Source organism: Myotis brandtii, unplaced genomic scaffold, assembly GCF_000412655.1.
Source record: "Myotis brandtii unplaced genomic scaffold, ASM41265v1 scaffold441, whole genome shotgun sequence".
Classification (NCBI taxonomy): domain Eukaryota; kingdom Metazoa; phylum Chordata; class Mammalia; order Chiroptera; family Vespertilionidae; genus Myotis; species Myotis brandtii.
The window spans coordinates 4,831,232-4,853,912 of record NW_005366873.1 but is presented as its reverse complement, the minus strand read 5'-3'; the positions used below and the strand labels follow the sequence as shown (position 1 = coordinate 4,853,912).

Genomic DNA, 22,681 nt, shown 5'->3' with positions numbered 1-22,681 from the left:
CACCCCCCACGGGGGCTGGGGAAAAGCCCTGGACCGTGGCAGGCCTTCTGGCTGAAGAGACCCAGCTGGCCCTGGGCTATCACAGGTGCTTTCAGTTCTGCATCGTCTACAAGCTGAATAACCTGCATCTGCAGGGCCCGCTTAGGTCCTGTGAGTGGGAATGTTTGGCTGAACCAAGGCACCGATGGTCAAGCAGAGGTGCCCGAGCATAGAGGAAAGCTAAGCAAAGGTGGGTGACCTTTCTCTGTCACCCATCTGTGAGCCAAACAAGGCAGGAAAGGCATCTAGCTGGGAGGATCCCGGCCACAGGCCCACAGAGGCAAGCACCAGGCCCAGACAGGCCCCACGGAGAACGTGGTCCTGCCTCCAGAGACACTCAAAGGCCCTGGGATGGGGCCAGTGGCTGCCTTGGTCACAAAAATGTCGTATTTCTCCAGGAGCCTCTATGCCTGTCCTGCCTTTGACTCCCGCCAGTCACTTGCTTTTAGACGGCACTTCTGACCACCTGCCTTGTTCTAGAATTTGTGTCCTGGCTTGTCTCCCTGGCCTGGGAACTGTTTTGTTGGTTGCTCCTGCCCCGTTTTTCACCCTTGTCTCTGCTCTAACCTTGATCACCTGCCTGATTCCTCAGCCTTACTCCAGGGTCCTGGGCCTGCCACTTCCCTGGCCTCATGAGCCTGGGAGCCACCCTAGGATTTGAAGGGGCTTCAAGGCCTGCAACCCTGTGAGCTCAATAGGTGACACCACTGGGCTCCTGCTCTGTGAAGGGTGTCACCGCACGGAGTGTCCAGGAGAGCAGGCACCACCTCTCTGTGTGAAACTCAGGCTGACGGTAACAGAGTTGCTTCTCATTTCCTTAATGCCTCTGGCAGCACAAGAAAACAATCTGCTGTGTGCAAGAGCCCACAGGCCCCACCACCGTCTGGCTTTTTGTAGGGAAGACACATGGCCCACGTTTGCTCAGGCAGCCGTGGCTCCTGCCCTCCTGGAAAACAACGGCACCAGGCAGGCGTCCCCCTGCAAACCTACAGCCCCACAATGGGGGCGGGAGAAGGACTATCTCTACCCAGAGGCCCAACAACTACAAGAAAAGCACCTCGTGCTCAGGAGACCCGGGATTAGCAGACTCAGCCGGCCCCGACCTCGGACTTAAAAAGTGAGAATGCAGAAGCGTATGAGGTAGCTCTCCCCTGCCCCCACGCTGCCCTCCCCAGGACTCCCTCGTTACCTCTTTGTCTGTAAGAGAATCCACATCTATCATTTTGGTCTGTATCGGAACCAAAGTTAGAGGTTCAAAGGTCAGGCTTCCCCGGTTGCTGAAGTTATACTGTGGGGTAAGGAAGGAAACAGAAGTTTTGACTCCTTTTTACCACAAGGCACCACCGTGAGGTCAGCTCCACCAGCGTGGCCAGCCCTCGGAGCCTGGTGTAGCTGACAGGCATGGCAGGCACGATGGACACACTGAGGCCACAGCCCACTGTCCTCTGTGACGGCAGGGGAGTGGGGGCAAGGGGGGGGCCATCTAGGCTCAGGGGCTTCCCTGGTTTCGGTTCTCAAGACTCTGCTGGGGTGTAATTCCCCAAATCATTTGTTAAATTGTCAAATATGTGGCCAGCCTTGACCCAGCCAGGCCCAAGGTAACAGGTGTGCCCACTCTGAGCGATAGGGAACAGCCGGGGCGCCCAAGCACACTGGTCTCTGAACCGGGCAGGTCTTTGGGAGGGAGGCGAGCAGCCACTTGCGTGGACAGGGACTTCCGCGTGGAAGCAGAGAGCAGGCCCCTGCAGTCAGCCTCACCGGAGGCATGGAAGCCACTCCCCTCCACCTGTTCAATCCCCACAGTCACCATGGAGGAGGAGCAAACAGGTCTTTCAGGTAAAGCTCACATCTAAAGCCCCGTGACCTCCTGGTGATACTGATGGGGGAGAAGGTGAACATCTGTCTTCCTGAGGGCAACACACCTGCCCCACGGCCTGCCCCTGGGCCCCACCCATGTGCCTCGGCTTTGCCTGAGAAAAGTCCCCCGGGGCTTTAGTGAAAAATAGTTTCCAGGCCTGGAAACTGATTCAGGGTCTGAGAGGGGCCTTTAAACAAGCATCCGCCCAGCAGAGGAGACTTCGTGACAAGACGCTGCCTCTGGTAAACTCACAGCCACAAATCACGCCGAGCAGGGCCTGCCTGAGGCTCCACTGATCCCATTCCCAGGTCCCAGTTCATTAAGGATTTTCCTTCTGGCTTTGCAGAGGGTGAGTCCCAGGAAAGTCCCCAGATATCAGGGAAAGGAAGCTCCAAGCATAAAAGTCTTCATCCTCCCCATTTAAGGAATAAGGAAATTTTAAAAGTAAATAAATACATCAATTACTCACCTTGGTCTTCACAGGAACCACCAGGACCACATTCTCAATTCGAATTCCAAAGGCCCCGTCCTCATAGTACCCTGGCTCTGAAGCAAACCAAAGCCCAAATGAGCAGCGGTCCAGGAAGGTGAGGCACACAGAGAGCCCTGCCCACCCAAACAGGGGGTAAAACAGGTGAAGGGCCCACTCAACCCTACGCAAGAGCCCAGAGATGGCCCTTCTTCCATGTGGCCCCTTCTAATAAGTACCTGAAGTACCGAAAGGTTTTGAGGTTCCTGAAAACTGGCTGCAGGGTAGGGAGGACAGTAACTGGGGAGCCACCAAGTAAATCCCAATGCATATACGAAAGGCATAATGATGCAGGCATTCAAATACATTCACAAAAATTTGGTGATGATATGGCAATAGGCAATATATTAAGAAAACAGAGTCCAGCCTGCATGGCTCAGTGGTTAAGCATCGACCTATGAACCAGGAGGTCATGGTTTGATTCCTGGTCAGGGCACATGCCCAATTGCGGGCTCAATCCCCAATGTGGGGCATGCAGGAGGCAGCCGATGGATGATTCGCTCTCATCATTGATGTTTCTGTCTCTCTCTTCCTTCTTCTATGAAATCAATAAAAATATATTTTTTTAAAAATATGTACATGTACAAAAGACCAAAAGCTAACATGTTGAAATATTGTCCTGTTTCCTTGGGTGGTCAGATTACAAATGATTTCTTTTTTCTTCAGATGGTCCAATGTGTCACTTTTTCTACAGTGAACATGTTATCATTTTTATAATCGAATAAGGTGTTTAATTCAAGATGACACGGGGAAATTATTTCCAGTTTAGTTTAAAATAATTAAAATATAAGAAACAACAAAGGGCCTTCACAGAGACTAGAGGACCCATGCTCGCGTCCTAGGGGAGGGCCGCCTACCGTCAGTGACAATCATGCCTGCCTCCAGCGGCTCGTCGGAAAACGTTTTATAACTGATGCCACAGGGGCCCTCGTGAACGTTCAGGAAAGACCCCACACCGTGTCCCGTCCCGTGCAGGTAATCCAAGCCCGAATCCCACAACGCTGAGCGCGCAAAGGAGTCGAGAAGGTGGCCTGAAAGACACATGAAGAACCACTTGATACCTGCACGGCACTTTTCAATTCTCAAAACATTTTAGCCAAGAGGCTTGTTATGTTTGGCTCTAGAAGGTGAAACAGAAACCAGGGGTAAAAGTTACTAGAGGGTTCAGATTTCAGCCCAGCACAGGGAAGAACTAATGATAAGAGCCCCTGAGGAGGGCAGCTCCCCAGCCAGGCAGCGCAGTCTGAAGCTGGAGGATCTGTCTGGGATGCTGGTGAGGGGATGACAGCCCGCAGCAGGTGAGGGTGGCACTAGAGCCTGGCTGGTGTGGCTCAGTGGTTGAACATCAACCTATGAACCAGGAGGTCATGGTTTGATTCCCAGTCAGGGCACATGCCCGGGTTGCGGGCTCAATCCCCTGTGGGGATCAAGAGGCAGCCGATTGATGATTCTCTCTCATCACTGATGTTTCTATCTCTCTCTCCCTCTCCCTTCCTCTCTGAAATCAATAAAAATATATTTTAAAAAAGAAAAAAAAAAGAGCTGCACTAGATAACGTGGACATTCCCTTCCCAGCTCTGGGATCCTGAGGTTTTAGAATTACAAAGCTGAGATTCTAACCAGACTCAAGCAAGCAGGCAGGCACGACAATGAGGAAACCGACCCCCAGGCAGACGAGCGCAGGCCCAGCCTAAGCAGATTCAAGGCCCAGGTCTTGTTCATTCCCCATTCAGTGCCCTGCCCACCAACCCTCAGCAAGGAGGTACATATCTGAAGTCAGGGGCCCAGTAAAATAAACCCCAACATGCGTCCTAAAAGAACGCACTGGCCCAGAGCTGAAGGGCAAGCAGGAGGCTACATGGACGTCCACTGGCCCTGAGACTCATGCCCTGCTGACCTTTCCTGGAAGCCAGCAGCCCGTGTCACCCAACACCATCCATTGTCACCCAACACCATCCATTGTCACCCAACACCATCCATTGTCACCCAACACCATCCATTGTCACCCAACACCATCCATTGTCACCCAACACCATCCATTGTCACCCAACACCATCCATTGTCACCCAACACCATCCATTGTCACCCAACACCATCCATTGTCACCCAACACCATCCATTGTCACCCAACACCATCCATTGTCACCCAACACCATCCATTGTCACCCAACACCATCCATTGTCACCCAACACCATCCATTGTCACCCAACACCATCCATTGTCACCCAACACCATTCATGGTCAGGAGTGAAGCATACAGCTGACACCAGGCCAATCCCACACCTACTTCTTGGGAGGCCCTCTGAGCTCAGTCGGTGGGTGCAGGAGACTCACTCCATGCAGCACCCCACCCTGTGCCCTGGCTGGGCCAGAAGTGGGCTGGGGGCTGACACTGAGAGAGAAGGCCCTCTTTTCTTCCACTCAGATGTGTATGATGCTTGGATGGGAAAAGGCTGCCATGTGACAGAAGGAACCACCTACCTTTGGTTCCGGTTGGGAAAATGGCTGCACTCACAGCTATGTGGCCCTTGAGGACATACGTGAAGCATTCCTGCCAAAGAAAACCCAGGGAGGCATGTTGCAGAGCAGGCACGGGCACGCAATCCTGTGGTTTTCTGGTACTTCAGAAAGCCTTGCCTCTGAAAATTTGTCAGCAATACCACACAGAAGATCAAAGTAAAAAAAAAAGTCTGGTGGAAAAATGGTTGGCCTTGGAACCAATTTTCCAGAAAATCTTGGAATTAAATTCAGCAAAGAACTATGGGAGAGATGGCCCCCCAGGTCTTCCCCTTATCATGAGCATTCGGACAACCTCAATGTCATCTGAGCCTCGGGAAGACTGGAAAAGTAACAACCAGTGCTGAGGACATAAGCTAACATTACCGAGCTACTCCTCTGTGCCTGGCACGATGCTAAACACTACGTTTCATCCCACATCTCATGCCTGGGCACTACTGTCATCCACACTCACAGAGACCAGAGGTAGCAGACCGGGCCATGCAGTTCCAAAGTGGTAGCATCTGGCCTCAACCAGGCAATCCTGCCTCAACTTCTGGGCTCCCTACCACCTGCTATACCCGGGTTTATCCCTAGTGCCTGGACAAGAAGAGGGCTGTTTGGAAGGTCAGGGGCTTGCCACTAAGGTGCCGAGTCAGGACTCAACCCCACACTCCTCAATCTGGTCTGGGGCCCTTCCCACAGCACAAGGAGAGTCACACACAAGGGTATCTGGACTCAAGGTCAAACTCTTCTCAGGTGCTGGTGCCTACAGAGAGACAAGGCAAGGGACCAAAACTATGAAAGCTGCCCCAGTGCATCACAGGAAACCCTCCTTCCCGGGATAAGCTTCCTGAGGGGTTCCCCTGCGAGATTCGCTCAGAGACTCAGCCAACATGCACTGAGCAGTGACTGGGACCCAGGAACTTGCTCAGCTCATGGAACCTTCCCGACCAGCCTTGGAGGCGGGTGCTTTTATCCCCGGGTCTATGGATGGTCTAAGTGTTTCATTCCAAGTCACGGAGCCAACAGGCAGCAGAATAAGCTTCCTGAGGGGTTCCCCTGCGAGATTCGCTCAGAGACTCAGCCAACATGCACTGAGCAGTGACTGGGACCCAGGAACTTGCTCAGCTCATGGAACCCTCCCGACCAGCCTTGGAGGCAGTGCTTTTATCCCCGTGTCTATGGATGGTCTAAGTGTTTCATTCCAGGTCACGGAGCCAACAGGCAGCAGCCAGGATCTGAAGTTCCGTCTCCAGACTCCTGGTATACCTCTCTCTACCTTACAGCTGCTTCCTCCTCTCCTGACAGACAGACCAGAACCTGAGCAGCGTGTGCCACTGCAGAGGGTTCCTAGAGAGATGAGCCCAGACACAGAAATGCTGAACTTGAAAAAAAATCTAGATACTGTTTATAAAAAGCATGGATTTCAGTAACCCACTCCCATCCCCCAAGAGATTTCCTGTCTCGAGGCCAAAGCCATTTAAACTTGAATCTGAGCTGCTCTGACCTTAGCAGACAGAATGCTTTTAAAAGTTCTCTAATGATTAATTAACTGGATGTCATAAAGCAGATAAGCCTGACTCCACAGTAATGGGCTATTTTACTATCCCACACATAGTTTTTACTTATTTATACAATCCCTTTTCATAAAAACAATGCTCTTCTTAAGAAAGCAGAGAGGGCCTCTCGGGTTTTCTGCTCCACCTTACCTTCTCATAGGCCGTAGGGGTCCCAAAATGCATCGTCCGGGTCACATCTGTGGTTCCATCTCTTTCCAAAAGAAAAGGGCAAGTTAGTTTTCAGTCAAAATAAGCGTTTGCTCACATATGAGACAGGCAAGGGTGTGGAGAAATTAGAACCCTCATGATCACTGGTGAACTTGTAAAATAGTGCAGCCACTTTGAAAAACAGTTTCCAGTTCCTTCAAAGGTTAAACCTTGAGTTACCCTATGACCTGGCAATTCCACCACTCAGTAAATACCCAAGAGAAATGAAAACATGTATCTGCACAAAAACCTATGCACAAATGTTCATAGCAGCATTATTTACAATGTCCATAAGGTAGAAACAACCTAAATGTTCATCAACTGGCGAATGGATAAACAAAATGTGTTGTGTTCACACAATGGAATATTATTCAGCAACTAAAAGGAATAAAGTACTGACACAAGCTACAACATGGATGAACCGTGAAGACATTATGCTAAGTGATAGAAGCCAGACAGAGAAATCAACTTGAATCTGAGCTGCTCTGACCTTAGCAGACAGAATGCTTTTAAAAGTTCTCTAATGATTAATTAACTGGATGTCATAAAGCAGATAAGCCTGACTCCACAGTAATGGGCTATTTTACTATCCCACACATAGTTTTTACTTATTTATACAATCCCTTTTCATAAAAACAATGCTCTTCTTAAGAAAGCAGAGAGGGCCTCTCGGGTTTTCTGCTCCACCTTACCTTTTCATAGGCCGTAGGGGTCCCAAAATGCATCGTCCGGGTCACATCTGTGGTTCCATCTCTTTCCAAAATAAAAGGGCAAGTTAGTTTTCAGTCAAAATAAGCTTTTGCTCACATATGAGACAGGCAAGGGTGTGGAGAAATTAGAACCCTCATGTATCACTGGTGAACTTGTAAAATAGTGCAGCCACTTTGAAAAACAGTTTCCAGTTCCTTCAAAGGTTAAACCTTGAGTTACCCTATGACCTGGCAATTCCACCTCTCAGTAAATACCCAAGAGAAATGAAAACATACATCCGCACAAAAACCTATACACAAATGTTCATAGCAGCATTATTTACAGTGTCCAAAAGGTAGAAACAACCTAAATGTTCATCAACTGGCGAATGGGTAAACAAAATGTGCTGTGTTCACACAATGAAATATTATTCAGCAACTAAAAGGAATAAAGTACTGACACAAGCTACAACATGGATGAACCCTGAAGACATTATGCTAAGTGATAGAAGCCAGACAGAGAAATCCATACAATTTCACTTATGTGAAATGTCCAGAATAGCCAAACACACAGAGACAGAAAGCACAGCAGTGGTTCCCTGGGGAGGGCAAAATGGGAGAGTCTGGAATGGGAATGGGGTTTTTTGGGGGGTGATGAAAATGTTCTAAAATTGACTGAGGTGATGGTTGCATAACCGGATGAGTATACTAAAAACCATGAATTGTACACTTTAAGTGAGTAAATTGTGTGGTGTGTGAATTATGTCTCAATAAAGTTGTTACCCAAAATAAAATGAGACAAAGTGTGAATGCAAGGATGGCCCAATGCAGTGGGAGCGAACTCAGGCCCCGACTCACACGCTCTTGGTCTACAATGTGAGGACTGTTTCATGGGAGACAGCACTGCTGGGATTATGAAGAAAGGCAGGGGGAAAAAGTAAACAGGAGCCTGTTTCTAGCAAATGACAGCAAACTCCAATTCCTCTTACCAGGACAGCAAGTTTGACATAAAAATACCCAAATGCATCTCTTTGAAGATCCTAATCCACAGCCCTGACACAGAAAGGATAACTTCCTGAGTCCTGCTAAAAATGTAAAAGCAAACCAGAGTTTACATCCCATGCCCTACGTGCTAGGCTGCGGTCTCCAAGTACTTGGCTGAGCTCATTTAATGAGGTTCTCCATCAGCCCTGGTCCCGGTGGCAGTGGGGAATGGACCATGAAAAGGCCTTGCTCCTGCTCTCTTACTGCAGACAACACCTATTCCAGCTCCTTCTCATGGGTTCCACATCAAGACCCAACCAAATTTTGAGTTCTCCTCTGAGAAACTATTCTAGGGGATGACGATGAAAGCAGCAAGACATGAAGAAGGAAATTCAGAAATTCAGGGGCAACCTTCATTTCTCATTCACTCATTCAAAGTCATGCCCTCACTTCCCAAGGCCCTGGACTGCTGCAACGCCAGGGAGACAGCAGGAAGTTCACGGGCGGGGGCAGAAGACTTTGCAGTGGTTCTGAAAGCTCGCTTTCAGTTATTTATTTAGTATTTAACAATTTCCGGCCAAGGGCTTAATGTTTCTGTCAAACAGTCTTTTGTGGAAGAGAGTCACAACTGAGCTATGTCAACCAGGGGTGAAAAACAGGACAAGACATGGGAAAGACCTGGGGGTTAGGCGAGGCCAGGGGGGAGGTCAGTGGGGTGGGGTTGGGGGAGGAAGGAGACATATGTACTACTATTTGTAATACCTTAAACAATAAAACAAAATTAAATTTAAAAAATCATAGCTATATGTTCTTTAAAGCAAACTGATATAGAGTTAATAAACTATTCTAGAGAGGGGGGAAAAAAAAAAGACATGGGAAAGACTTCCTTAATGTCCGATCCAGAATGAGATGACCAGCTGAGCTCTCGGCTGGAGATTGGCTCGTCCCCCTACTCAAATGCCTTGACTCAACAGAGTGGAGTTCTACACATTGGACCATCCTTGCACTCACACTTTGTCTAGTTAAGGGAACAGCCCCAGTTCACTTACTTGTATTGAGCACCCGAGTCAATGAGGTACACCTCATCAAGCGACAAGGTCCTGTTTGTCTCCGGGACCGGCCTACGGAAGTAAATAAAAAATGAATTATTCCACAAATGTACTCACTTGCTAAGTTCAGGAGGAGGGCACATTTCATACTATTCTTACAACATAAGTAAGTCTGAAATGATATTTTAAAAGTAAGTTGCCCAATAACTTAATTATTCCAACTAATATTAAACTTCCACTATTTAAAGACCCAGTCAACCTATTTCCCCAACTAGAGAAAGAGCTAAGAAAAGGAAGAATAACATACTTCTTTATGCCTATCTCCATTTGTGTCTGGAACAAAATAGGTATTCGTGAGATCATTGTAAAAGCTACAAAAATAATTATCCATAGACACAACAGGGCCAAACTAGAGTCTTGAGAACTAGGCAGAGAGAACCTAGAGTCGCTTATCTCTGGGTGTGGGCCCCTGTCTCAGCTCCATGTCCCTCCCTCAGTGCTCACCCCATCGGGTGACTCCCCACTTGCTTCTCAGACCACCAGACAGGCAGGTGAATGGCTCCATTTGGGAGAAAAACTACAAGGGATTTTTGTTGTGAAAAGGGATGGATCATGATGCTCTTATGCCGCAGCACTTCTTTCAAATGAGCATGAGGTATTTTTAAAAAGTGATCTCATTTCCTCGTGCCTTTTTCCACATAATGTCACTGCCCTGAGAGATGCTAAAAAGGGATGGGAGCAGTCCAGGGCTCCTCCCTGCCGCTGAGAGAGGTGCTCCTTTATTTCCAAGCACCACCCCCTCCTTGGCAATGAAGGAGGAGAAGCAAATCCCCACCCTTGCTCTGAAATGTTTTAATGTGTTAATTATCTGGAAATTCTAGGATAGTGTCCAGCCAGGAAATTTATCACCTAAGTGAAACATAAGACAAAAGCTGGAGTCCTTTTGACATTTTAATGTTGGAACAGAGGCAATCATACGAGAGAACTGTGCAATCACGCCTGTGACTAGCTCCCACGCACAGCTTCAGAATTTGCCCCAAGACCAGAAACTTGAAAAGGAATGATCAAAAAGGGGGTGGTGGACCTGTGCCCCAGGGCAGCACCCTGAACCTAGTAGCACCCCTCTTGTCTGGCAGGGATGCTCGGCTCTTGGCCCATGGGCTCTGGTGAGTGTCCAGCCAGGAAATTTATCACCTAAGTGAAACATAAGACAAAAGCTGGAGTCCTTTTGACATTTTAATGTTGGAACAGAGGCAATCATACGAGAGAACTGTGCAATCACGCCTGTGACTAGCTCCCACGCACAGCTTCAGAATTTGCCCCAAGACCAGAAACTCGAAAAGGAATGATCAAAAAGGGGGTGGGGGGCCTGTGCCCCAGGGCAGCACCCTGAACCTAGCAGCACCCCTCTTGTCTGGCAGGGATGCTCGGCCCTTGGGCTCTGGCAGGTCTCCTGGAAAATCCCCAAATGCTGGGGTGCCAGGCTTCAAGCCCACAGAGAGGGAAAAGGAGGTGCTGATTACTTCCCCATCCATAACAGGGTGTTCCACAACGTAGTGATAAGCTTTTTTAGTATGGAGTTTTTTAGGACTAGTGCATCAGGGAAAGCTGCCATTATAGGGAAACACACACACACACACACTAAAAAATTCTAATCATCAAGACCCAAGGGCTCTGAACACAGCTTCTGCCGCCTCAGAGAGGAGGGCGGGACAACCGTTTGACTACCCGTCAATGCCATACATCTGAGCCTAAGAGGAGGTTCCCGGAGGCAGAGACTGGAGCATTTAGAGAAAATAAGATCTTAAGGTCTTACTGCCCATAGAGGAACCGTGTCAGGGGACACACAGGGGTGGGCACGGGGCCTCCCCTGCTCAGCCCCTGTGCAGGAGCAGCCGCAAAGCCAGGCAGCGGGCTCCTCGGCGGCCTTACGCGTAGTGAATGATGGCACCGTTGGGTCCCGTACTGGAAATCGTTGGGAAGCTCAGGTCCACAAAGTCAGCCTGTTGCCTGGAGCAGAAAGACACGCGGAGCAGAGTGGCAGTTGGTTACTGTGCCGAGAATCAGGGCCCTCCCAGCCTCATTTAACTCGCCAAGGAGATGAGCACAGTGTTCCCGGGACCCTCACGGACCCTCACCTGCGAAATTCCTCCGCTTTGTCGGCAGCTGAGATCTCCGTCACGCCGCCTTTGGGCACCTAACAAGGAAGTGACCGTCCATGTGTATCCGTATTAAAGAGGGTATACTGAAAGCTTACTTCTTCCTCAGCTCCCATGTCCCACTGGCCAATGTATAGGACGCAGATTAGGTCTCATCTTTAACGAGGAGAACATTTCCAAAGGCTCTCACCAAAGCCATCCAAGGTGAAGGGTTTCTATCTAGTTTTTCCACTCACTATTTTATACCTCAGGGTTACATCTGGCACCTCCCAAAACTTAATGCATCTAAGTTTAACAAATTCTAAAGCATCCCCTCCTAAGAAAGTTATCCAAAATAAATAATAACGATAAGTATGATGATATTATTACAGGGTTACTAATAATAGCAAAAAAAAAATTCAAAACAATCTAAACATCTGAAATAGGAGGAATGCGTAATTAAATCAGTCTAGCCACTAAATGCAATCTCCATTTAAATCATTGCTTAAAGCCTCAAAGCACATGGAAAATGCTCACACTATGATGCCAAGTAAATAAAATAAACAAAACAAAATCTTATTTGCATACTGAGAATTATGTGAAAATGATTTACAATGAAAAAATTATTTACACAGATGAACAATAGCCAGCAGAGAGAAAAATAGTCACACTGGTGGCAATAAGGATGATATTGTCTTTTTCCAATTTAAGCTACTTTTAATATTTAAAGGGAATCTGATATTATGCAATAATAGCACAAAGAAACAACCCTCCTGTCAACCACAGGGAGTGAAAGGGCAGGAATTAACATAAAAAGTTTAATGGCTTAAATTGATGTTCAAAATGTACACAAAGAGCCTGGCCGGCTTGGCTCAGTGATTGAGCATTGAGCTATGAACCAGGAGGTCATGGTTCAATTCCCGGTTGGGGCACATGCCTGGGTTGCAGGCTTGAATCCCAGTATGGGGTATACAGGAGGCAGTTGATCAATAATTCTCTCTTATCATTGATGTTTCTATCTCTCCCTCTCCCTTCTTCTCTGAAATCAGTAAAATATAAAAAAATAAAACAAAGAATTTTTAAACAGACACAGAGCAAATTTCCAGAAAAAAAAAATACAACTATTAAAAGAGAGGACTAAAATCAGATCCAGATCTTAGACACCGTGAACACCAGAGCATGGAAGGTGCCTTGGTCAGAATCACACATATTAATTCCTGGACAATCTGTATCCATTTATTAAACAAAGACTAAAAACCAACCTCTTTCTCCAGCCAGTTAAAGAGTTCACAGAGGGCAACAGCATCTTTAATCTGTGCAAACAATAGAGACATTTTTTAAATATTGCTGAAAATCAAATCATAGTTTCAGAACCTAGTCCTAACAGGATACAGAGAGGGCTGTATCTGCAGGGCACAAACCATCAGCAATTGGGGCTCGACATGCATTTCCTGCGACAAGTCTGCAGCAATTCCCCTCTCAGGGACAGGCTGCTCTACTGTCCAGCAGTTCAGGTACAGCGACCCCCCCCCCCCCCCCCCCCCCGAGCACACGCAGCTCCCTCGGCAGGTTCACTCCTATCCTACAGGGGCCAGAAAAGACAGGCCACTGCTGAAAGCTATCTCTGGGCCCCAAATCTTTCTAGACCCTCCGTTGGCTTTGAAACACAATCTGGGTCCTTTAAGAGGCTTCGCCTTCTTCATTTTCATCTTCGTCATCATCACCATCATCTAAACTATCATCATCAATATCTCTTTTTGTGTTGTATGCTATAGTTTGTTAAGATCTAGCCCATCAAGTGCTTTATCTCATTCTCTCATTAACTCTAGAAGGCTCAGAGAGGCTCCAGCCTTGTGCCAAGCTCAAGGCCACAGAGCAGGTGAGGAGCTGGGCCTTTGGACCACCACACATCCCCTCTTCTGCACAGGCTGCCTTACTCACGTGAGCTCGCCTCATGCCTTCTGATTCGGCAGAATTCTTCACAGCTTTGGCAATGCAGATGGGGGTGTAAGGCATACAGCAGCGATGCTCCTAGGGGCAAAGGGCAGTAGGATGGGAGATCGAGGTTGGCTCCCCTCACCCAGACCAAGGCAACCACCTCTTCTCCTGGCACACCACACTTCAGACAAACCATTGGAAGAACTTCCACTCAGGACCCCCTCAAGCTGGCCAAGCCATGGGATCCAAGGACCTGCTTCTATTGGTTGATGACTGAGCATAATGAAAGGGGCTTGTGAGCTCATCAAAAAAGATGAAGTAGCCCATCCGGCGTGGCTCAGTGGTTGAGCATTGACCTATGAACCAGGAGGTCGAGGTTCGATTCCCAGTCAGGCACATGCATGGGTTGTAGGCTTGATTCCCAGTGTGGGGCGTGCGGGAGGCAGCCGATCAACGATTCTCTCTCATCATTGATGTTTCTATCTTTCTCTCCCTCTCCCTTCTTCTCTGAAATCACTAAAAATATATTTAAAAAAAAAATGAAGTACATCAAACAAGGTATTTCTTTTCTATCACCTACCCCCTGAGCTCTTTGAGACTGTTGGCTGCCAGATCAGCAAGATATTGCTTTTCAAGCTTCCATAGTTGTGGTGAGAGTTCCCTAAGGGATCAAGGTTAGACTGAAATAACCCCTTTATTGCTGCACAAAGGAGGCTTTTTCCAATGTCTGGGGACACACATGACTGATGAGGGAGGGCTCCTGCTCCTTCCCCTTCTCGCTCAGGGCTCACACATCAGTACTATTCATGTTCTGACCTTGAAGGGCTGGGAAAACCCTTCCCCATTTGAGAACAAGGTTGAATCCAGCCTGTGTTATAGGGAGAGGGGATCAGGACCACCTCACACTTGCACAGAGCTTCTCAAAGGGCTTTGCTCCCTCCACTCTTGTTATTCTCTCACACACAGAGAAGGCAGGCGTGATCCCCACTTAAGTCAAGGAAGAAAAGCTCTGGGTAACTGAGTGGCTCCCAGTGTGACGGTGGCAGGGGTGTGATGACAAGCCAGGTCTAGAGGCCCAGGCCTGGGCTTGTCAATGGCCACCTGGCGGCCAGAGGCCCAGGAAGGACAGAACGCCGACATTTCAGGTGGCTTGGACTCCGGTCCTGCCCCGGGCCCCAATTAAAATGAAGGGACAGGGATCGCCCAGCAGAAGCTCAGTCGAGGGCAGGGCTACCACTATTATTTGACCTTTGACAAGTTGCCAATTCCCAAAGCTTCTCTGGGCCTCAGGTCTTCTTACTTATAAGATATTGGGGGGCTGGGGGTGGAGTTATGTTCCCCAAACTTCAGGTTTTCTCATACCACCTGCACAGCTCTTCCCCTGGCTGCCTACCCCCTGCTCTCTCATTTCCTTAAAGCTTTTCTTTAAACTATCTTTAAATCAACTTAGTTTCTTAAACTCAACTTTGTCTTAAGAAATAATCTTTATATCACGCTATCACATGCTGGTTATATTTTTCCTAGCACACACTAAAACACTTTGAAAGCGGATACCTTTAAATAAACCAAAGTATTAATGTGTACCAACTAAGACCGTCTTTCGTACCACGCTCTGGAAAGCACAGGACCCGGTGGGCTCTAAGGGCCCTGAGACTCTCAGGATGGCTCCGACCCAACAGCCAGTCCTGGGGGGGTCTGCCTGACCGACCTCTGCTTCAGAGACAAGGCTATGCGATGCCAGAAGTGGGAAAGGGCCGGCCCGTGGAGTGTGGCAGAGTTTATCTGGGCTTCAGTGGGGCTACCAACCTTGGGGATGGCCTCGCTCACAGCGTAGCTGGCCTTGTCGCTGACCCACACCTTCTCCTTCGGGGACAGGCTGGTGCACAGAGCCTTGAGCTCATTCAAGATGGACTTGTAGGGAAGCACCTGGATTCTGTACTCAGCTTCCAGGCTCAAGTCAAGCAGCAGGTGCTCCTTCACGCTGGGGGCATCTATGCGGTCACCGTCAATGAAGAGCCTGCAGAGGGGCCACAGGTGAGGCGACAGAAAGAGGAGGGCTCATGGATGGGAGCACAGACCCACAGGCAACAGGCTCGGCCCTCTGGTAATCAACACCAGGCAAGCTCCCCATTCCTTTCCCAAGTCCTGCTCTGTGGGCTGTGTACACTGTCCCAGTGTGTACTGTCACCATCCACCCAATTCCCCAAGTCAGGACCTGGGCACGGTCTTCCTTGATGCCCCTCCTTCCCTCCTTAAGCTCTTTAGACCAATAGCCTAAAAGGCATCATATCTGTCCAGCTTTAGCTCCAGCCTGTCCCAGTCACTGCCCTTGTTCAGGCCACTGGCATCTCTCAGCCTCCTACCTGGTTTCCCTGCCTCCAGCCTTCCTTCCCATCCTGTTTATCACAGCCAAAATTCTTTATAATTTCTAAGGCTGATCCCTGTGATCCCACAGGGCCCTCGGGACATGTGGCCTCTGCTCACCTTTTGGCCTTACACTCTATGTTCCAACCACACTGACTCCTCCGGGTCCTCCACACACACTGTGCTCTCTCCTGCCTAGAGGCTCGGAAATGCTGTTCCCCATGCTTAGATCACCACCATTCACCTAGCCAACTCACATGAACCCTTACTCTCTGCTCTGCTCTCCCCAAGAGGCTCCTGACCCCACGTCTAGCTCAGGCTCCTCCTATAACACCTGTACCCATCCTACTGACCAGCTGGTCCCTACTTAGGTGCCCAAATCCCCCGAGGAGACACTATCTCCCCAACTCTAACCCGGGACCTGGTCTGTCTCATTCACTCCAGCACCCAATAGAGACCCTTGCACAGCCGTGGGCAAACTACGGCCCGCGGGCCGGATCTGGCCCGTTTGAAATGAATAAAACTAAAAAAAAAAAAAGACCGTACCCTTTATGTAATGATGTTTACTTTGAATTTATATTAGTTCACACAAACACTCCATCCATGCTTTTGTTCCGGCCCTCCAGTCCAGTTTAAGAACCCACTGTGGCCCTTGAGTCAAAAAGTTTGCCCACCCCTGCCCTAGCACATAACAGGCACTCAGTAAATATGTTGTCTGCATGTAATAAGCCATCCCAATAGAAGAGTAACGGCAGGAAGGCCGCAGGCACCTTTACAAGATCAACTATGATTTGAGGAGGTGTGACTCAAGGGGTCTTCCAGCGTCATTCTGACCTCCAAAGTGACTGGGTTTATTTGCATGTGAACCCAGGATTGTGGCCTGAACAAGACTTTGCAGCAGGAATTTTGGGAACTAACCTCACTTGGTTTTGTTCGGATGTCCTTGCCTACTTATTCTTTTATCCCATAATACTATAGAGAATTTCCTAGATTTCAAATCATCTGGTACAGAGGCAGGATATAAATAAATTCCTGCTGTTAACGAAAGCAAGAGGGGGGAAGGGACAGGGGGCAGGAAGAGGAAGAGCGAATGTGAGGCAGAGGCTGGGGGCCCAATCAGAAAGGGGACACTGGGGCTCCGAGGTGCTGTGGGGCAGACTCACTTGATCGTCTCTAGTCCTATGATTGCGTAGGAGAAAAATACCGGATTGTGCTCCACATCTGATCCTCGGAGATTGAACAGCCCTAAAAAACACACACACACAAACAAACAAGTCCCTGTCACCGCCTGAGGGGAGATTTGAAGGGGTGCCTCGCAGGGGAGGTGAGAGCTGTGGCTCGCAATGGAAGGGCTCAGTGGCATCTCAGAAAGGCAGGCACCTCACTTTCTGCTTCCACCTCTGGGCTGCAGTTGCTCGTGTCCGCCAAACGAGGGCGCCAGAACTGTTTCTTAAGCTGCCGCCTCGCTGGCCCAAGGAGGGAATGGAGGAGTTATTAGTCAGAAAACACAAGAAATGCCCTTCAAACAAAGAGTCGCAATGGTCCGCCTGGTGGTGACCCGCCAGGCCTGACCGCAGAAAACCTCTGGCACTCCCAGCTAACGGGGAAGGAGCCAAGCACTGTCTCCCTTCCGAGGCAAACAACGGAGGGTGCAAAACTGAGACCCACCCAGGAGGCCCTCAGGACAGGGTCACGGAGCCCCGCGGAGGCGGAGCTTCCCGGCAGAGGAACAAAAGCATGAGTCAGAGGGGCCCACGATGAAACCTGAGCCTGCGGCCCACCCAGAGGTTAGCCCTGCAGCCGCTGGGCAGAGACCGGCCCACAGCCAGCCTCAGGGGGTTTGGTGAGGTCACTGCTGTCTGAGAATCTAGATGAAGGACAGGCAGAGAGCACAGCTCTGGTCGCTGGGCCTCCGGTTGCCTAATGCGCTCTCTCCTGAGGGCCAGAGTGCTACGAGACCTGGTGCAAAAAGTGCTGCCTCTATTTTAAAAGAACGGCTTCTCAAAGTAAAGCAATGAGGCAACAGTTCTTGTCTATCAGACTAAACTAGCACTTTAAGAAAAAGAAAAAAAAAAAGATGGCGCCTGGGCTGGCCAGACTGTGGCACCAGGGGCCTACTCACATGCCCCTGTACAACCTTCCTGGCAGGTAAATGGCAAGCTAGGTCCAGGCCCCACCGTACACATATTCTCTATTCTGTAATACCACCACTAAAAGCCTACCCGAAAGAAGAAGAAAACGATCAGAAACTAAGATCCAAATTTTGATGCACCAAGATTTTGATGGAAGCATCATACTAAAATCGTGGGAATATTGGAAATAACCAAAGGTCATCCTTAGGGGAACGGTTAAGTAAATATAACCACATGCTAGGATATCTAAGAATCCTTTGAAATCATGCTTTTACATGCTTACAGTATACTGATACATTTTAAAAAATCAAGCTACAAAATTATATATATGCACAGAATGTTCAAAGTGATTATCTCTGGGAAACAGGATTATTGGTGATTTTTTTTTTCTTCTTTCTACTTCCTCTGCATTTTCCACGATGGGAATGTGTGGTTTTTTAGTAACAAAGGGGAGAAATTAGCTTTATCTGTTACCTTCTCGCGTGCTGAGGTTATTAAGTTAATCAGGGATGTAAACACTGATACAGTTGACAAAGTTTGGGGCTGGGGACTATCGGGGCTCTCACTCGTGAGAAAATAAAAAGTGAAGGCAGTGCCTCTCCTCAGCTACCCTGGGTCAAATCTAGTCAGAACACAGCAGACAGAACAGATGCCTTCAGTTCTGGGAGATAACAGAAGGTACTGAATAATTACATGCGGGTCATTCAAGGTTTAAAATTTGAGAAATGGCTATTCTATCAAAAGGCTTCACGGAGACCTTTTTCAGTTCCTAAGTTTTCTGAGGTAGAAATAGTTCTAGAATATTCTCACTGGAAAGAACTTAGGGCACCACAGGATAAGCAGAAAAGTAAAAATGTCTCCTATGACAGCACTTGTCCCCCTGTAGAGGGAGGGACATGAATGCTGGCAGGTCCACAATGTGGGGAGCAGAGTTCCTCCCTCACAGGTGTCCCAGTCCCGGGAAACTGGCCAGAGGTGGGAGCCTCCACAGATTTGGCACCAGCCTCGGTGAAACACTGCTCAGGGCCAGGCTACCCGCCCTCCCCCGCTCCCGATAACTCCTTCTCCATCCGACTTGGCATATGTATAACCATTTGGTGACACAGTCTCCTCGGTATTCCCTGGCCACTCAGAGAGCTGCGTGGCCTGAGAACACGGATTCCCAGAGAGCCAAAGGAGAGATGAGGCAACATGCCCACCCGGCACTCACACGCGATCTCATCCAGGGCGGTGACCACAAACCACACCACGTTCCTCTCGGCCATTTTCAACCGAAGGTCTGCAACCTTGTCCTTCCAGGAGATGCCTGCAAAAAACACACGGGCTTGCCACTCCAGCCCTAGTCCTGGGACCTGCGTCCCAGACATTCTTAGCCGGCGCCACATCCCAGGGAGCGTGTTGTGTGAGCAGACGGAAACCTGCAATCGAGCCCTACACAAGAGGTGTGACTGTCCCAGCCACTTGACCCGAGAGAGCCCTGATGACCTCGCCAGCAAAACGAATTCATGTGTTTATCCAGCAAATGTCTATGAAGCATCACACTTCCCAGGCATAGATATCTGCCGGGCCATGCTGGTCACTGCTGTCACAGCTCTGAGCTACACCCAGTCCCTGCCCTCACGGGCTTACAAGTCTAGAAGGGAGGACAGGCAATTAAACCAGCCATTAGTTGCACTATTGTATAAAAATCAGTGCAACAGAGGAAGCCCTGGGAGCATTGAAAACACACTCCCCTGCAGAGAGAACTCATCCAGTCTCAGAGGTCAGGGGAGTACCATCCACCACTTACATTCCTGGAGCAGCAAGGCTCATCTGTCGGTGCTAGGACCATGGGGTCCTCTGCAGCCTGACTCCGTGTGACTATGCTTCCAAACACACCTGCCCTGTAGGATAAAGGCTCCCTGCTGCTCCCCAGGATTAAATCCCCCCTCCGCACCACCACCACTACCATCACCCACCATCAAGCAGCACTTGTAACTCTGGTTACAGCCACCTGTGCACAGGATAGGCATCTGTCCTATTCACCCAGCACCTCGCATGCTATCCTGCACTCAAATGTTTGCTGAACAGAAGTTTTACCAGCAACATTTGTTCTCCCCTCTCCCACAAGCAATAGGCCAGAGCCTCTGCTTCAGTTTTGAAAAAAAAATTCAAAATACGCTGATGGAAAATGTTTAGCTGACCTGGGCCCCTCAGTGGACCCATCCCCCCACGATCTGCTATACCCTCAGCGAGGGCATCGCAAGGAGAGAGAGCTGGGGCTGCCCCCACAACCAAACGCTGCTTTGAAGCTCAGCACAGGAATGTGATTTAAAACTTGGCTGAGAGTCCCGGCTGTAATGCTTTCTTCCCAGGACCCCTCTGGGCAATCTGCCTGCATTCCAGACATCCCCCTTCCACCTCTCGTCTCTATGTCTGCAGCAAGGCTCCCTCCCCAGCAGCCCCACCTCCCAGGCCTTCCCCTCTGCGCCCCTCACTGTCCCATAAACCCACACTTTCATCCCTACAAACTCTCACAGAACCTTCTCCTCACCCACCACTATTACACAGGCCACTACCCACACCCCAAAACCTGGGAAGAAGAAAGTACAAGAGGGCAGGGGGCCTGGGAAGGTAAGCCCACAAAATGCCAGCAGAAGAAAAGGAAGTGGCACCTGGAAACCAGTATAAGACGGCTTAAGGGACAGTGAGCAACCAAGTGGTAAAAACAAAACGAAATAAGCAAACATCTTAGCGGCACCCAAAGTCTGCCCCAAGAGCTTTGCAGGAATAAACTCTGACAAAGTAAGTGGTGAGTAGGTGGCAACAGTGGAAATAAATAAAGCTTCTGCTTTCGTCAAATGCCCCACTGGACCAGGGCGGGGCAAAAACCTCCCATCACTCAGCCTTGACTTTGACTCAGAGGACCGGGATGGAGACCTGGGGACAGGGGGAGGGGACGATGGCGGGAGGCCCTGCTGGGCACAGCTGCAGTTCTGACCTGTGTAATCCAGGCCCAGAGTGAGGAGGGGCTTGCACGGGCGCTCAGGACGGTCTGTCCAGATCTTGTCCACCAGGTTCTCCTTGACAGGAATGAGGTGGTGGCCGGCGCTTCGCAGGACCTTGGCCATCTTCTTCCAGTAATCTGAGGGGAAGCACACCGGCCCAGCCATGAACGGGATGCCCAGAACAGGCAGCAGGGCCTGGAGAGCCCGGCCCCCTCTGAAAGGCGATCCTGCCGGGGCCCTGCGCTGGGTGTGCGGGATGAGAACTGTAAAAGGACGTCTTCACCACCAATGGCCTCCCCTGGCCTCGATGCCAGGATTCATCTCCTCACCGTGACCTTTATTGTGATATCGAGTCGTGCTGAGCCCACAAATATTCCACAGCCCACGAGCAAGCAAGGAGGGCGGAGAGGCACCGAGAGCCCACTTCCTCCCCCGAGTGGAAGGCCCCTGCGCACTCACCTGTAGGAATGATCAGGGGGTCCACACCAACCCTGGATCCTTCCGGAAGCACACTCACCAGCCAGTCTTCCTGAGTTGGCGTGTCCTTCAGACCTACAGAGGGAAGAACTGATGAGAAACAAGTCCCAGGGGGCCCAGGCTCAGGTCCCACCCAGAAGGATGCAGAGCATGACCGCAGGGTGGTCACTGAGCGCCTCTAAGGTGGACTGGCAGGACTGGACAATCTGGCCCTCCCTTACCGGGGAGGCTGTGAGAAGTGTAAGACAGTCTGTAAGGGAAGCGTAAGATAACGGTGAGAGAGAAGAAGGAAAGCAGCAGGATTCGCATAAAACCCTGGTGAAAGTGGCATCCTGGGAACACTGCGTCATAGGTCCACTGTCAGAGTGAATATCATCTCACCAGCCCTCAGTCACCTCATCGAAGGCTGGTCACTGGGTGAGAATGTGGGTGGCGATAGGGTGAAGGCTGGGGACTGGGAGCTCCCCTTACATCCCACACCAGGTAAGGGGAACACACACGCCAGGTAAGGTGAACCCACACACGCCAGGTAAGGGGAACACACACACCAGGTAAGGGGAACACACGCACCAGGTAAGGGGAATACACACACCAGGTAAGGGGAACACACGCACCAGGTAAGGGGAATACACACACCAGGTAAGGGGAACACACGCACCAGGTAAGGGGAATACACACACCAGGTAAGGGGAACACACGCACCAGGTAAGGGGAATACACACACCAGGTAAGGGGAACACACGCACCAGGTAAGGGGAATACACACACCAGGTAAGGGGAACACACGCACCAGGTAAGGGGAATACACACACCAGGTAAGGGGAACACACGCACCAGGTAAGGGGAATACACACACCAGGTAAGGGGAACACACGCACCAGGTAAGGGGAATACACACACCAGGTAAGGGGAACACACGCACCAGGTAAGGGGAATACACACACCAGGTAAGGGGAACACACGCACCAGGTAAGGGGAATACACACACCAGGTAAGGGGAACACACGCACCAGGTAAGGGGAACATACACATCAGGTAAGGGGAACACACGCCAGGGAAGGGGAACACACACACACCAGGTAAGGGGAACACACATACACCAGGTAAGGGGAACATACACATCAGGTAAGGGGAACACACACACCAGGTAAGGGGAACATACACATACCAGGTAAGGGGAACACACACACCAGGTAAAGGGAACACACGCCAGGTAAGGGGAACATACACA

General features: G+C 49.8%; 1 protein-coding gene across 3 annotated transcripts in view; it reads right to left on the bottom strand.

The window, feature by feature from the left end:
• Positions 1-22,681, bottom strand: part of XPNPEP1 (X-prolyl aminopeptidase (aminopeptidase P) 1, soluble) — a 45,577-nt gene that overhangs the window by 2,407 nt on the left and 20,489 nt on the right. For all 3 annotated transcript variants that reach the window (XM_005874551.2, XM_005874550.2, XM_005874552.2), the window contains exons 6-20: positions 21,433-21,525; positions 20,967-21,110; positions 19,197-19,292; positions 17,018-17,099; positions 15,297-15,507; positions 13,494-13,583; positions 12,815-12,865; positions 11,553-11,611; positions 11,347-11,424; positions 9,415-9,486; positions 7,385-7,445; positions 4,909-4,978; positions 3,284-3,457; positions 2,367-2,443; positions 1,229-1,327 (exon numbers count right to left, since the gene is read on the bottom strand). In XM_005874551.2, the coding sequence (XP_005874613.1) occupies positions 1,229-1,327; positions 2,367-2,443; positions 3,284-3,457; positions 4,909-4,978; positions 7,385-7,445; positions 9,415-9,486; positions 11,347-11,424; positions 11,553-11,611; positions 12,815-12,865; positions 13,494-13,583; positions 15,297-15,507; positions 17,018-17,099; positions 19,197-19,292; positions 20,967-21,110; positions 21,433-21,525 (1,457 nt within the window). The remainder of the gene's footprint in view (positions 1-1,228; positions 1,328-2,366; positions 2,444-3,283; positions 3,458-4,908; positions 4,979-7,384; positions 7,446-9,414; positions 9,487-11,346; positions 11,425-11,552; positions 11,612-12,814; positions 12,866-13,493; positions 13,584-15,296; positions 15,508-17,017; positions 17,100-19,196; positions 19,293-20,966; positions 21,111-21,432; positions 21,526-22,681) is intronic.